We start from the raw sequence: 13,461 nt of genomic DNA, 5'->3' as shown, positions 1-13,461 counted from the left end.
GGTATTCCTCTTGTCCAGATGGGTTAGGGCAGTGTGCAGTGTGGTTGAGATTGCATCGTCTGTGGACCTATTTGGGCGGTAAGCAAATTGGAGTGGGTCAAGGGTGTCAGGTAGGGTGGAGGTGATATGGTCCTTGACTAGTCTCTCAAAGCACTTCATGATGACGGATGTGAGTGCTACGGGGCGGTAGTCGTTTAGCTCAGTTACCTTAGCTTTCTTGGGAACAGGAACAATGGTGGCCCTCTTGAAGCATGTGGGAACAGCAGACTGGTATAGGGATTGATTGAATATGTCCGTAAACACACCGGCCAGCTGGTCTGCGCATGCTCTGAGGGCGCGGCTGGGGATGCCGTCTGGGCCTGCAGCCTTGCGAGGGTTAACACGTTTAAATGTCTTACTCACTTCGGCTGCAGTGAAGGAGAGACCGCATGTTTCCGTTGCAGGCCGTGTCAGTGGCACTGTATTGTCCTCAAAGCGGGCAAAAAGTTGTTTAGTCTGCCTGGGAGCAAGACATCCTGGTCCGTGACTGGGCTGGGTTTCTTCCTGTAGTCCGTGATTGACTGTAGACCCTGCCACATACCTCTTGTGTCTGAGCCGTTGAATTGAGATTCTACTTTGTCTCTGTACTGGCGCTTAGCTTGTTTGATAGCCTTGCGGAGGGAATAGCTGCACTGTTTGTATTCAGCCATGTTACCAGACACCTTGCCCTGATTAAAAGCAGTGGTTCGTGCCTTCAGTTTCACACGAATGCTGCCATCAATCCACGGTTTCTGGTTAGGGAATGTTTTAATCGTTGCTATGGGAACGACATCTTCAACGCACGTTCTAATGAACTCGCACACCGTATCAGCGTATTCGTCAATGTTGTTGTCTGACGCAATACGAAACATCTCCCAGTCCACGTGATGGAAGCAGTCTTGGAGTGTGGAGTCAGCTTGGTCGGACCAGCGTTGGACAGACCTCAGCGTGGGAGCTTCTTGTTTTAGTTTCTGTCTGTAGGCAGGGATCAACAAAATGGAGTCGTGGTCAGCTTTTCCGAAAGGGGGCGGGGCAGGGCCTTATATGCGTCGCGGAAGTTAGAGTAACAATGATCCAGGGTCTTTCCACCCCTGGTTGCGCAATCGATATGCTGATAAAATTTAGGGAGTCTTGTTTTCAGATTAGCCTTGTTAAAATCCCCAGCTACAATGAATGCAGCCTCCGGATAAATCGTTTCCAGTTTGCAGAGAGTTAAATAAAGTTCGTTCAGAGCCATCGATGTGTCTGCTTGGGGGGATATATACGGCTGTGATTATAATCGAAGAGAATTCTCTTGGTAGATAATGCGGTCTACATTTGATTGTGAGGAATTCTAAAATCAGGTGAACAGAAGGATTTGAGTTCCTGTATGTTTCTTTCATCACACCATGTCACGTTGGCCATAAGACATACGCCCCCGCCCCTCTTCTTACCAGAAAGATGTTTGTTTCTGTCGGCGCGATGCGTGGAGAAACCCGTTGGCTGCACCGCTTCGGATTGCGTCTCTCCAGTTAGCCATGTTTCCGTGAAGCAGAGAACGTTACAGTCTCTGATGTCCCTCTGGAATGCTACCCTTGCTCGGATTTCGTCAACCTTGTTGTCAAGAGACTGGACATTGGCAAGAAGAATGCTAGGGAGTGGTGCACGATGTGCCCGTCTCCGGAGTCTGACCAGAAGACCGCTTCGTTTCCCTCTTTTTCTGAGTCGTTTTTTTTTTGGTCGCTGCATGTGATCCACTCGGTTACACTGGTTGTAAGGCAGAACACAGGATCCGCGTCGCGAAAAACATATTCTTGGTCGTACTGATGGTGAGTTGACGCTGATCTTATATTCAGTAGTTCTTGTCGGCTGTATGTAAAGAAACCTAAGATGACCTGGGGTACTAGTGTAAGAAATAACACGTAAAAAAACAAAAAACTGCATAGTTTCCTAGGAACGCGAAGCGAGGCGGCCATCTCTGTCGGCGCCGGAAGTACAATCAGGTACATACAGTATCTGTATTCCCAGTCATGTGAAATCCATAGATTAGGGCCTATGAATATTTTTTCAAGTGACCGATTTTCTTATATGAACTGTGCAATCATTGAAATGGTTGCATTTTGAGTTTATATTTTTGTTCAAGATAACTTCTATTAGTGTTTAAATGATGAATTATTCTATGGTGTGTGGATCTACTTCTTTTATGAGGATACATTATTCATCTAGATCTACTCAAGCTCATGTCATGCGGTTTGATCCTATTGTTTAGGACATTTTCAGTTCCTCTATGGGGCTCTTAACATAAATCATAAAACGGGGAGATAAAAGTTAACATTCCAGGACCACTGAACTATCTCTGACACCGCAGTTAAAAAGATTGTCAATGTTTTTGAAGTACTGGTTAGATTCTCCAACGTTCTACCTCCTATCAAGCACAATATTTAAACTGAGAGAACTGCAACAATTTCTTTGGAAGAGGTTTGGATTTCAACTTAAAAACAGGGAAGCAAGGATGCACTCTACTGGAAGACTAGACCACTTGCCCACGATGGTGTGTTGTGCGTGAGAAGGACAGCCCTGACACACAGACACTGTGTGGAGAGAAGCAGTAGCAGTAAACCATTGAAGAATTGCCCTGACTGCTGCAGTTCTCTGTGTGAATGTACAGTGTGTAAGTATTGCTGCACTGTTGTTGTAGAGGTGAATAACTACAACAGGACAGGATGTGGCTGTTGGCTGGGCTGGGGGGTTAGGCTTGTTGTAAGCCATCTCTTGTAACAGTGTTGTCTATACAAATGTTCATGTTGTCTGCTGGGAGGTCCTGTCATGCTTAGAGGGGGAAAAAAACACTCCAGCCGGTGTTTGGTCTCTGGAAGTGGAACAGTGTTGGATTGGCACCAATGTCTGATAGTAATTCCTCATCAAGCTGACCAGCCCTGTGGTTCTCAGGGAGGCCTGGCGGGGTTAGAAGGATCAGTACCTCCACTTTGTAGGCTCATTCTGACCCCAATCAGCCTTGTGTTGTGGTAGGGGAGTGAAGGTAGGGGAGTGAAGTACTGACAGAGAAAAATAACACAGGCTGAAAGGAAATGTTCAGCAGTGGGATAAGGTGGTCAGACAATGTTTCTATTATTTCACAACAACCAGAAATGGAAGCTTAAATGTAAAGGACTGTACCTGTAATTGTAAATGAAATGGGAACTAACTATGGTGCGGTGTTATCTACAACAGCAGACGTGGCAAAACTAAACCAGACAGGGGGGACAATAGAAAGAGCTTGCAGCGGGCTTTAACTTAATGTTCTCTCTTACAAATGGTGCTCTTTCCACCTCTTAGTGTCACATATCATTCTACAGATGTAGGATCTTAATTTGAGCCTGTTTGCTACAGCAGGAAAATAATCCTACAGCAACAGGAAATGTGAATTGTTTTGTGGATTATAATTAATGGACATTTTTTTAGGGGTAGATACATTTTTTGTAAGGGAAAATCAAGTCAGAAATTGAGAATCACAAACTTCAAAAGGCTTTTTAAACCTAAAAACGACAAGTTTTCCTGCATCAGGGTGATCAAATTAAGATCCTACATCTGTAAGAAATTACATTGGCACTCATACCATAACACACGCCACTGCACCCCTTATAGAACAGAACAGGATGAAAAAGGCCGCTCGAGAGAAAATAATAGATTTTCAGCTTTTCATAGGCTCAGATTTAATTTAGGCCTTTTCTTTCACTTCAGTGTAATTACGTTCTACAAGCTAGACGGCTGCTTAATCGTCATGAAGTCTTTGGAGGGGAGGACATGCAAGGGGAGGACATGAGCTAGGTAATGCAAGACAAGGGAGGAAGAGACGCACGCACACACCCACACCTCCATGTGACCCTGAGAGTCTATACCTGCTCTTGTTAGATGCCAGCATGGTAACCAGCAGCCACAGCGTGTTTGAGGAAAGCCTGAAAGCCACATCAAGGTCTAACTGGAACAGTACCATTGACATGTACAGCCTCACCCACCTCATATACACAAAGATATCGCAGTATGCCTCTGTCCTACAATCATATTGATAAAAGCTTGCTTCTCTGAATGTTTACATTTTTCTCATCTGTCAGCTAGAGGTGAGCATCGATGCATACAGACAATGAGGCAGCTACATGCCAAACAAATCATTTTGAAGGACTATTTGTGTGATCAAAAGCAGCCAATCATTTTTGAGTACGACCCAATTTTCCACGTCAGACATTTGAGAGCGTAGCAGCCTACCATTTCTGCCAGAGACTCTGCAGGGCAGACTGATGTTTGAGGAACATGAATGTCCCTCAATATGATGACTCTGCAGAAAGCTTCCCTGTAGAAAAACGGACCCCTTGCTGAAAACCATCACGTGAGACAGATTTTTTTCATCATAAATTAAAAGAAAATAATTTCATATCAAGAAGCCTAAATTATCCTCCAACTTGAATTAATTCCAAGTCTTTGTGGACTTCCTCTGACCTGATTTTTCGACCAAAACCTATAAACATTCCATGAAAAAGAGCTGAAAATCGAATTGATTGAGGGATATTGCAAAATGGGACAGCCGAGTGTTAAATCGTGTAGCGCATAAAAATCGTCTGTCCTCGGTTGCAACACTCACTACCGAGTTCCAAACTGCCTCTGTAAGCAACATCAGCACAATAAGTATTCTTCGGGAGCATCATGAAATGGGTTTCCATGGCCGATCAGCCGCACACCAGCCTAAGATTCCCTATGCGCAACGCCAAGTGCCGGCTAGAGCGGTGTAATGCTCACCGCCATTGGACTCTGGAGCAGTGGAAACGCGTTCTCTGGAGTTAAGAATCACGCTTCACCATCTGGCTGCCCGACAGATGAATCTTGATTTGGCGGATGCCAGGAGAACGCTCCCTGCCCGAATGCATAGTGCCAACTGTAAAGTTTGGTGGTGGAGGAATAATGGTCTGGGGCTGTTTTTCATGGTTTGGGCTAGGCCCCTTAGTTCCACTGAATGGAAATCTTAACTCTACAGCATACAATGACATTCCCAATGATTCTGTGCTTCCAACTTTTTGCCAATAGTTTGGGGAAGGCCCTTTCCTGTTTCAGCATGTCAATACCCCAGTGCACAATGCCAGGTCCATACAGAAGTGGGTTTTCGAGATCAGTGTGGAAGAACTTGACTGGCCTGCACAGAGCCCTGACCTCAACCCCGTCGAACACCTTTGGGATGAATTGGAACGCTGACTGCGAGTCAGGCCTAATCGCCCAACATCAGTGCCTGACCTCACTAATGCTCTTGTGGTCCCCAAAGCAATGTTCCAACATATAGTGGAAAGCCTTTCCAGAAAAGTGGAGGCTGTTATAGCAGCAAAGGGGGGACCAACTCCCTATTAATGCCCATGATTTTGGAATGAGATGTTCGTCGAGCAGGTGCCCACATAGTTTTGGTCATGTAGTGTATTATTAACCTTATGTTAAGATAATGCTGGCTCATACATGCTTATAACAGGTACTAAAGCATTATAGCTTATACAGTTTCAGGAGTAATGCTGGGAAAGGTACATTCTTGTGTACTGGAGCCTCAGAGTGGAATGAGTTGCCTCTGCCCATAAAAACAACTTCCTCTCTGGGCAGCTTTAAAAACAAAGTACCAAACTGTTTGATGTCTTCTGTGCCCAAGTGAATGTGCCCTATGATGTAACTGCAGTGATGAGATAGTTTTTCTTCTTTGTTTTTATGTTTTATTATTTCAAGGTCATTCTGTGTGCAACTGTGTTTGATCTTGTCTTAAGAGGACCACAATGTGAATAAGTCCCAGATTTTATTGTGTGTTATCCTCTATGATTTTACTAATGTGCATGTATGGCTTTTTCACGGTTTAGTTGTTAGTTGTTTAATAAACAAAACTAAAAAACTACCTGGTCGTCCCTAGTTACCCCAGCCACAAAGTCATAAACCTTGCCTATTTCTTCAATTTCTCTTAATTTCTCTTATTAAAATGTGATTTTGAACATAAACCTAACCTTAACCTCACCGCTAACCTTATGCCTAACCCTAACCAGAAATGAAGACCAAAAAGCAAATATTTGTTTTAATTCATTTTTATGATTTTTACGATATAGCCAATTTGGACTTTTTGGCTGTGGTAGCTAGTGGAAACCATTATACCTAGGAAGATGAAGTACGGTAATCATTTTGTCAGCCATGAACCCTTCTTGTGTGTCAACAGACATGTAGACTTGGAAGATAAAAACGCAAATTTTTCATGGAAACAATACGAGGTGAAAGACGACACAAACAGCAATTCACACCACGTCTACCCCCTACCCCACGCATTCACACATATCCTCCACAATCATGAACAAAGATAATACCAGTCTTACCCAAGAGAGCTATCTGCTATCTGATCTAGGACATGGTCTCTTTCTTTCATCTCCTTTCTCTGTGTTAGTCTAACCTATGCATGTTGCTAGGTTTACTTTTCATTCACAATGGGGATGAGCTCACCAGGCCTTAGAAGTATCACAGTAATCTGTGAATAAGAAAAGGAGAAAGTGCAAGTCACAGCACTTCAGGAGCTGTGAGCTACGGGTAGATCAGGGGAACTGTGTGACTGTGCGACTGTGCATCATAAATGCAGCATCACTGTTTGACTCAGGTTGACAATTCAATAGCAGATACAACTCAAATCCTATGTCACACGTCTTATCAGAAAAGCTGTCCCTCGATTCAAGATCTTTATTTTTCCCATTGTGTGTGATTATGTATGTGTGTGTACAGTAAACAGTGGCACACAGCTTCCAGGGGGTAGTCAGGCTGGACCCGGGTACCAGCGCAGTGTGGGTTAAACACATGCCCACTGCTCGAGGGCTGTATGGGTAGCCTACTTCATGTTTGTATGTGTGTAAACATCACCTGAAGTGATTCCAATCCCATCAGTACAAGGCTTTATAAAAGCACACACAGCTGTAGCACTGAGACACTACAGTTCAGAGGGCACACCATCAGAGACTGGCTGAGAGAGAGAGACAGAGACAGAGGTGATCCAGGGTGCAACACAGTTTCCACACTCACAGGAAAACTCAGTTTGAGGGAGGATCTCATCTTCTGTAGTTGGACCATTATCATCCAGTGAGTACTTTGTATTCTCCTGTTATAACAACAGTGTAATGATAATATCTATCATGTTTAAATGCAGCCACTTTGAGCCTAGGGTGAGCTTGTCGTGTTAGAGCTACTCTCTCCTACAAATATGTGATGCATATATTTTTAAATCGCCATTCCGCTAATGTTCTTCTTCCTTAAAAGAAGCGCTGCTTCCCAAAACACTATGAGTGAAAGTGGCATGTCTGCCAGTGAGCATATTGTATGTAGTATGACTGATATGACTCCACTCCTAACTTTGTGTGCAGGCACATGTATAGGCTAGTTTGTCGTCTTGTAAATTATTGAGGATCTTAACATTAAAAGGAAATGGTCTTGGGAAAATAAATATATATATTTTTATATATTTTTATTGTTATTGTTATTACCTTTCTCACAAAAGGTAAAATAATTAGCGGACTTTCTGACCTCTCATTGCAGAAGCAAAGTGTACAACATGTGTTTACATATGTCAGTGTAAATATTGAGTGAAGTATCTAATTGGCTCAAACATTAAAATCTGAATAAGTGTAGTCAAAACATCGCAATTAATCACAAACTGATGATTACAAGGGTGGAAATGGTCCCTATTACCTTGGCATTGGTTGCAGAGCAGTGTGTAACACGCCTAAATGAATTATTATAAGATTTCCTTGAGGAAACCATTCATTGTTGAAGAGTTATTACTGACATTGACAATTGAACCATACAATACTAATAAAAGTATCACTATTTCAAAAGTATATTACTGAAAAGCATCAGCCAAGCATCGTATCAAAGTAAACCTAAAATCAGCATTCATTACATCACTACACAGTAACAATGGGGAAGAAATAATGATTAGTGGTAAAATGCTTTGTGAGACCCAACAGGAAAAGCTTCACAACAAAGCATGGTGTGTGATTATCGGGTTTCTGTTTGTGAAATACAATACAGGACGTTTCAAAGCTTTGAGCGTAGAAACAAACGCACAAGCTTACGGCACAAGCTTACGGCACAAGCTTACGGCACAAGCTTACGGCACAAGCTTACGGCACAAGCTTACGGCACAAGCTTACGGCACAAGCTTACGGCACAAGCTTACGGCACAAGCTTACGGCACAAGCTTACGGCACAAGCTTACGGCACAAGCTTACGGCACAAGCTTACGGCACTGGTCATTTGTACACACCACTCTCTAACAAGCGCACCACCACCCAAATCAGTATTTGGCATAACTTGGCAGCAGGACAAGACAAATTTATTCAGAAAACTCCTATGCCTTTCATATCGCCAGAGGTCATCCATCAAATATTTCTGTGCTATACCCTACCATTGATCACTATGAAAGTGCCAGTTTATATGCAGCTACAGCTGAAGTCGGAAGTTTACATACAACTTAGCCAAATACATTTAAACTGAGTTTTCCACAATTCCTGGCATTTAATCCTAGTAAAAATTCCCTGTCTTGGGTCAGTTAAGATCCCCACTTTATTTTAAGAATGTGAAATGTCAGAATAATAGTAGAGAGAATGATTTATTTCAGATTTTATTTCTTTCATCACATTCCCAGTGGGTCAGAAGTTTACATACAGTCAAAGAGTATTTGGTAGCATTGTCTTTAAATTGTTTAACTTGGGTCAAACTTTTCGGGTAGCCTTCCTCAAGCTTCCCACAATAAGTTGGATGAATTTTGGCCCATTCCTCCTGACAGAGCTGGTGTAACTTAGACAGGTTTGTAGGCCTCCTTGCTCGCACACGCTTTTTCAATTCTGCCCACACATTTTCTATAGGATTGTGGTCAGGGCTTGTGATGGCCACTCCAATAGCTTGACTTTGTTGTCCTTAAGCCATTTTGCCACAACTTTGGAGGTATGCTTGGAGTCATTGTCCATTTGGAAGACCCATTTGCGACCAAGCTTTAACCTCCTGACTGATGTCTTGAGATGTTGCTTCAATATATCCACATAAATTTCCTGCCTCATGATGCCATCTATTTTGTGAAGTGCACCAGTCTCTCCTGCAGCAAAGCACCCCCACAACATGATGCTGCCAACCCCGTGCTTCACGGTTGGGATGTTGTTCTTTGGCTTGCAAGCCTCCCCCTTGCAAGCCTCCAAACATAACGATGGTCATTATGGCCAAACAGTTCTATTTTTGTTTCATTAGACCAGAGGACATTTCTCCAAAAAGTACAATCTTTGTCCCCATGTGCAGTTGCAAACCATAGTCTGGCTTTTTCATGGCGGTTTTGGAGCAGTGGCTTCTTCCTTGCTGAGCGGCCTTTCAGGTTATGTCGATATAGGACTTGTTTTACTGTGGATATAGATACTTTTGTATCCGTTTCCTCCAGCATCTTCACAAGGTCCTTTGTTGTTGTTCTGGGATTGATTTGCACTTTTCGCACCAACGTACGTTCATCTCTAGGAGACAGAACGCGTCTCCTTCCTGAGTGGTATGACAGGTGCGTGGTCCCATGGTGTTTATACTTTCGTACTATTGTTTGTACAGATGAACGTGGTACTTTCAGGCATTTGGAAATTGCTCCCAAGGATGAACCAGACTTGTGGAGGTCTGCAATTTTTTTCTGAGGTCTTGGTTGATTAATTTGGATTTTCCCATGATGTCAAGTGAAGAGGCACTGAGTTTGAAGGTAGGCCTTGAAATACATCCACATGTACACATCCACTTGACTCGAATGATGTCAATTAGCCTATCAGAAGCTTCTAAAGCCATTACATCATTTTCTGGAATTTTCCAAGCTGTTTAAAGGAACAGTCAACTTAGTGTACTTCTGACCCACTGGAATTGTGATACAGTGAATTATAAGTGAAATAATCTGTCTGTAAACAATTGTTGGAAAAATTACTTGTGTCATGCACAAGGTAGATGTCCTAACTGACTTGCCAAAACTATAGTTTGTTAACAGGAAATTTGTGGAGTGGGTGAAAAACAATTTTTAATGACTCCAACAAGTGTATGTTAACTTCAGACTTCAACTATATATGATTGTAATAGGCTAGATGATAATGGATTTAGGGAGGTTATGGGGATCTGACTGATTTGGGTCAGTGGAGTGATATATTTCAACAATAACTTTCTTTCTGTAATGACTTGGGGTCTTAACTATGCCATGTGCCCAGGATTACAGGATTTAAGTGTGGATTAAAATGTGCAAGTGATGCATAGCAACTGCTAGTAACTAGAGCAACACTTTACAGTTAAGTAATAAGACTGAGGGTTGGAGCAGGTGAAATCATTTCATTGATCATAGACTGGCTGAGGCGTTTGTGCTACTAAGCTGTTTCAAATAATGATATTTTGATGACAATTAAGGTCAGTGGGACTATTACCTTGTGTTTTACCTAAATAGTTTAATAACGATGTGTGAAATTAAGAATTAAAGAAGGTAAAACATTAACTTTTTCACAAGTCTGAATCCAAGAGTGAATGTTACACAACTCCATTCTCTCTTACAGCCTCTTATAGACCAATGCTTGGTTTGTCATTATTGCATTTAGAAAGTTGTGAAGGGCAGCTATTTCATCTGAAAAACAATGATTTCAAAGGATAAGGACATTATTAATCATTGAATTCTGGTTCATAATACTTGTTCCATTCAATTCAAAGCATCCAAGAACCTTAATTAAACAACTGGCACAGAGGGAGGGATTGGTTACAGGGTGGGATGCAGGTTAATCTTGGAAGATTAAACATATTCATGAAAACCCCCAGAAAACCCCTCTGTATTAATAGTATTTAGTCTGTATACATCTAACAGTTTGTGGATGATAAGGATATTTGATTTATTTTTCTGGGTGTGTACCAAATTTAAATTAACACATTGTCCTCTCTAACAGACGACAGGAGCTAGAAAATGGTGTTTGGTATCCAGAAGCTCATCCAGGACCACTTGGTGGAGCGAAGAATCCGCAGAACTCGGCTGGTGACCAAAGATGGCCGCTGCAACATTGAATTTGGCAACGTCATATACGGCAACCACTTTGCTTTCCTCGTGGACTTCTGGACGACCTTTGTGGAGTTCCGCTGGCGCTTTGTCCTCTTCTTCTTCATCACCTCCTTCACCCTGAGCTGGTTCATCTTCAGCCTGCTGTGGTTCTGGATTGCCCGGAACAACGGGGATCTGAAGTGGCAGAACCCCTCAAACGATCACACCCCCTGTGTGTGGAACGTCGTCGGTCTCACTACAGCCTTCCTCTTCTCCCTGGAGACCCAGACCACCATCGGGTATGGTGTACGCGCCATTACCCCTCACTGTCCTGTTGCTGTAGCCCTCATCATTATCCAGACTCTCATAGGGGCCCTCATACACTGCTTCATATGTGGAGTCATCGTGTCCAAGATATCCCTCCCTAAGAAAAGGGCCAAGACCATCACATTCAGTGAGATGGCTGTCATCTGTCCTAAGAAGGACTTCCTTTGCCTCATGATAAGAGTGGCCAACTTACGAAAGACCCTGATGATCGGGAGCCAAATCTACGGCAAGCTGTTGAGGACAACCGTCAAACCCGATGGGGAGACAATCATCATGGACCAGGTGAACATTGAGTTCCTGATGGACGCTGGGAAGGACAACCTCTTCTTTGTGTGCCCTCTCACACTCTACCATGTGATTGACAAGGCTAGCCCTTTTTTTGACATGGCAGAGGACACCTTCCATAAACAGGAGTTTGAGCTGGTGGTCTTTCTGGACGGCACAGCCGAGACCACCAGCTCAGCCTGCCAGGTCAGGACTTCCTTCATCCCTCAGGAGATCATGTGGGGTTACAACTTCCTGCCCATCATCTCCCGCAGTAAAGAGGGCAAGTACAGAGTGGACTTCTCCAACTTCTCCAAGGTGGTGGCGGTGACCACTGCACACTGTGCCTACTGCTTCCACAACATAGTAGGACACCACATCCCCTCCTTTAATGGAATCGACAACGGTGGATTTGGAGTGATTGGTATCCTAGAATAACTTAATATGACCAAGTTGTGAACTTTTGGAGGAAAAATGTATAATATGTACAGTTGAAGTGGGAGGTTTACATACACTTAGGTTGGAGTCATTTAAAATAGTTTTTCAACCACTCCACAAATGTCTTGTTAACAAACTATAGTTTTGGCAAGTCGGTTAGGACATCTACTTTGTGCATGACACAAGTCATTTTTCCAACAATTAATTACAGACAGATTATTTCACTTATAATTCACTGTATCACAATTCCAGTGGGTCAGAAGTACACATACACTAAGTTGACTGCGGCTTTAAACAGCTCGGAAAATTCCAGAAAATTATGTAATGGCTTTAAAAGCTTCTGATAGGCTAATTGACATCATTCGAGTCAAGTGGAGGTGTACCTGTGGATGTATTTCAAGGCCTACCTTCAAACTCAGTGCCTCTTCGCTTGACATCATGGGAAAATCTAAATTAATCAGCCAAGACCTCAGAAAAAAATTGTAGACCTCCACAAGTCTGGTTCATCCTTGGGAGCAATTTCCAAACGCCTGAAGGTACCACGTTCATCTGTACAAACAATAGTATGCAAGTATGAACACCATGGGACCACTCAGCCGTCATACCGCTCAGGAAGGAGACATGTTGTGTCTCCTAGAGAAGAACATACTTGGTGCCGAAAAGTGCAAATCAATCCCAGAACAACAGCAAAGGACCTTGTGAAGATGCTTGAGGAAACAGGTACAAAAGTATCTATATCCACAGTAAAACGAGTCCTATATCGACATAAACCGGAAGGCCGCTCAGGCAGGAAGAAGCCACTGCTCCAAAACCGTCATGAAAAAGCCAGACTATGGTTTGCAACCGCACATGGGGAAAAAAAATCATACTTTTTTGAGAAATGTCCTCTGGTCTGATGAAACAAAAATAGAACTGTTTGGCCATAATGACCATTGTTATGTTTGGAGGCTTGCAAGGGGAGGCTTGCAAGTCAAAGAACAACATCCCAACTGTGAAGCACCGTGCGGCAGCATCATGTTGTGGGGGTCCTTTGCTGCGGGATTGACAGGTGCACTTCACAAAATAGATGGCATCACGAGGGAGGAATATTATGTGGATATATTGAAGCAACATCTCAAGACATCAGTCAGGAAGTTAAAGCTTGGTCGCAAATGGGTCTTCCAAATGGACAATGACCCCAAACATACTTCCAAAGTTGAGGTAAAATGGGTCAAAGACAAAAAAGTTAAGTTGTTAGAGTGGCCATCACAATCCCTGACCACAATCCTATTTAAAATGTGTGGGCAGAACTGAAAAAGCGTGTGCGAGCAAGGAGGTCTACAAACCTGACTCAGTTACACCAGCTCTGTCAGGAGGAATGGGCCAAG

The 13,461-nt window shown here is 43.1% G+C and overlaps 1 protein-coding gene across 1 annotated transcript; it reads left to right on the top strand.

The window, feature by feature from the left end:
• Positions 1-6,987: 6,987 nt before the first annotated feature.
• LOC112267606 (ATP-sensitive inward rectifier potassium channel 1-like) lies at positions 6,988-12,207 on the top strand. Its single transcript, XM_024445805.2, has 2 exons — positions 6,988-7,125; positions 10,977-12,207. Exon 2 carries the CDS (start codon positions 10,994-10,996, stop codon positions 12,092-12,094), a length of 1,101 nt encoding a protein of 366 aa, XP_024301573.1. The 5' UTR covers positions 6,988-7,125; positions 10,977-10,993; the 3' UTR covers positions 12,095-12,207.
• The last annotated feature ends 1,254 nt before the right edge of the window (positions 12,208-13,461 follow it).

This window comes from Oncorhynchus tshawytscha, linkage group LG14, assembly GCF_018296145.1.
Source record: "Oncorhynchus tshawytscha isolate Ot180627B linkage group LG14, Otsh_v2.0, whole genome shotgun sequence".
NCBI lineage: Eukaryota > Metazoa > Chordata > Actinopteri > Salmoniformes > Salmonidae > Oncorhynchus > Oncorhynchus tshawytscha.
The sequence above is the reverse complement of the archived record's forward strand: the minus strand, read 5'-3'. Positions and strand labels throughout refer to the sequence as shown.

Excerpts from the sequence above, each read along its gene's own strand:
- LOC112267606 (XM_024445805.2), top strand. The coding sequence starts at position 10,994 with ATGGTGTTTGGTATCCAGAAGCTCATCCAGGACCACTTGGTGGAGCGA.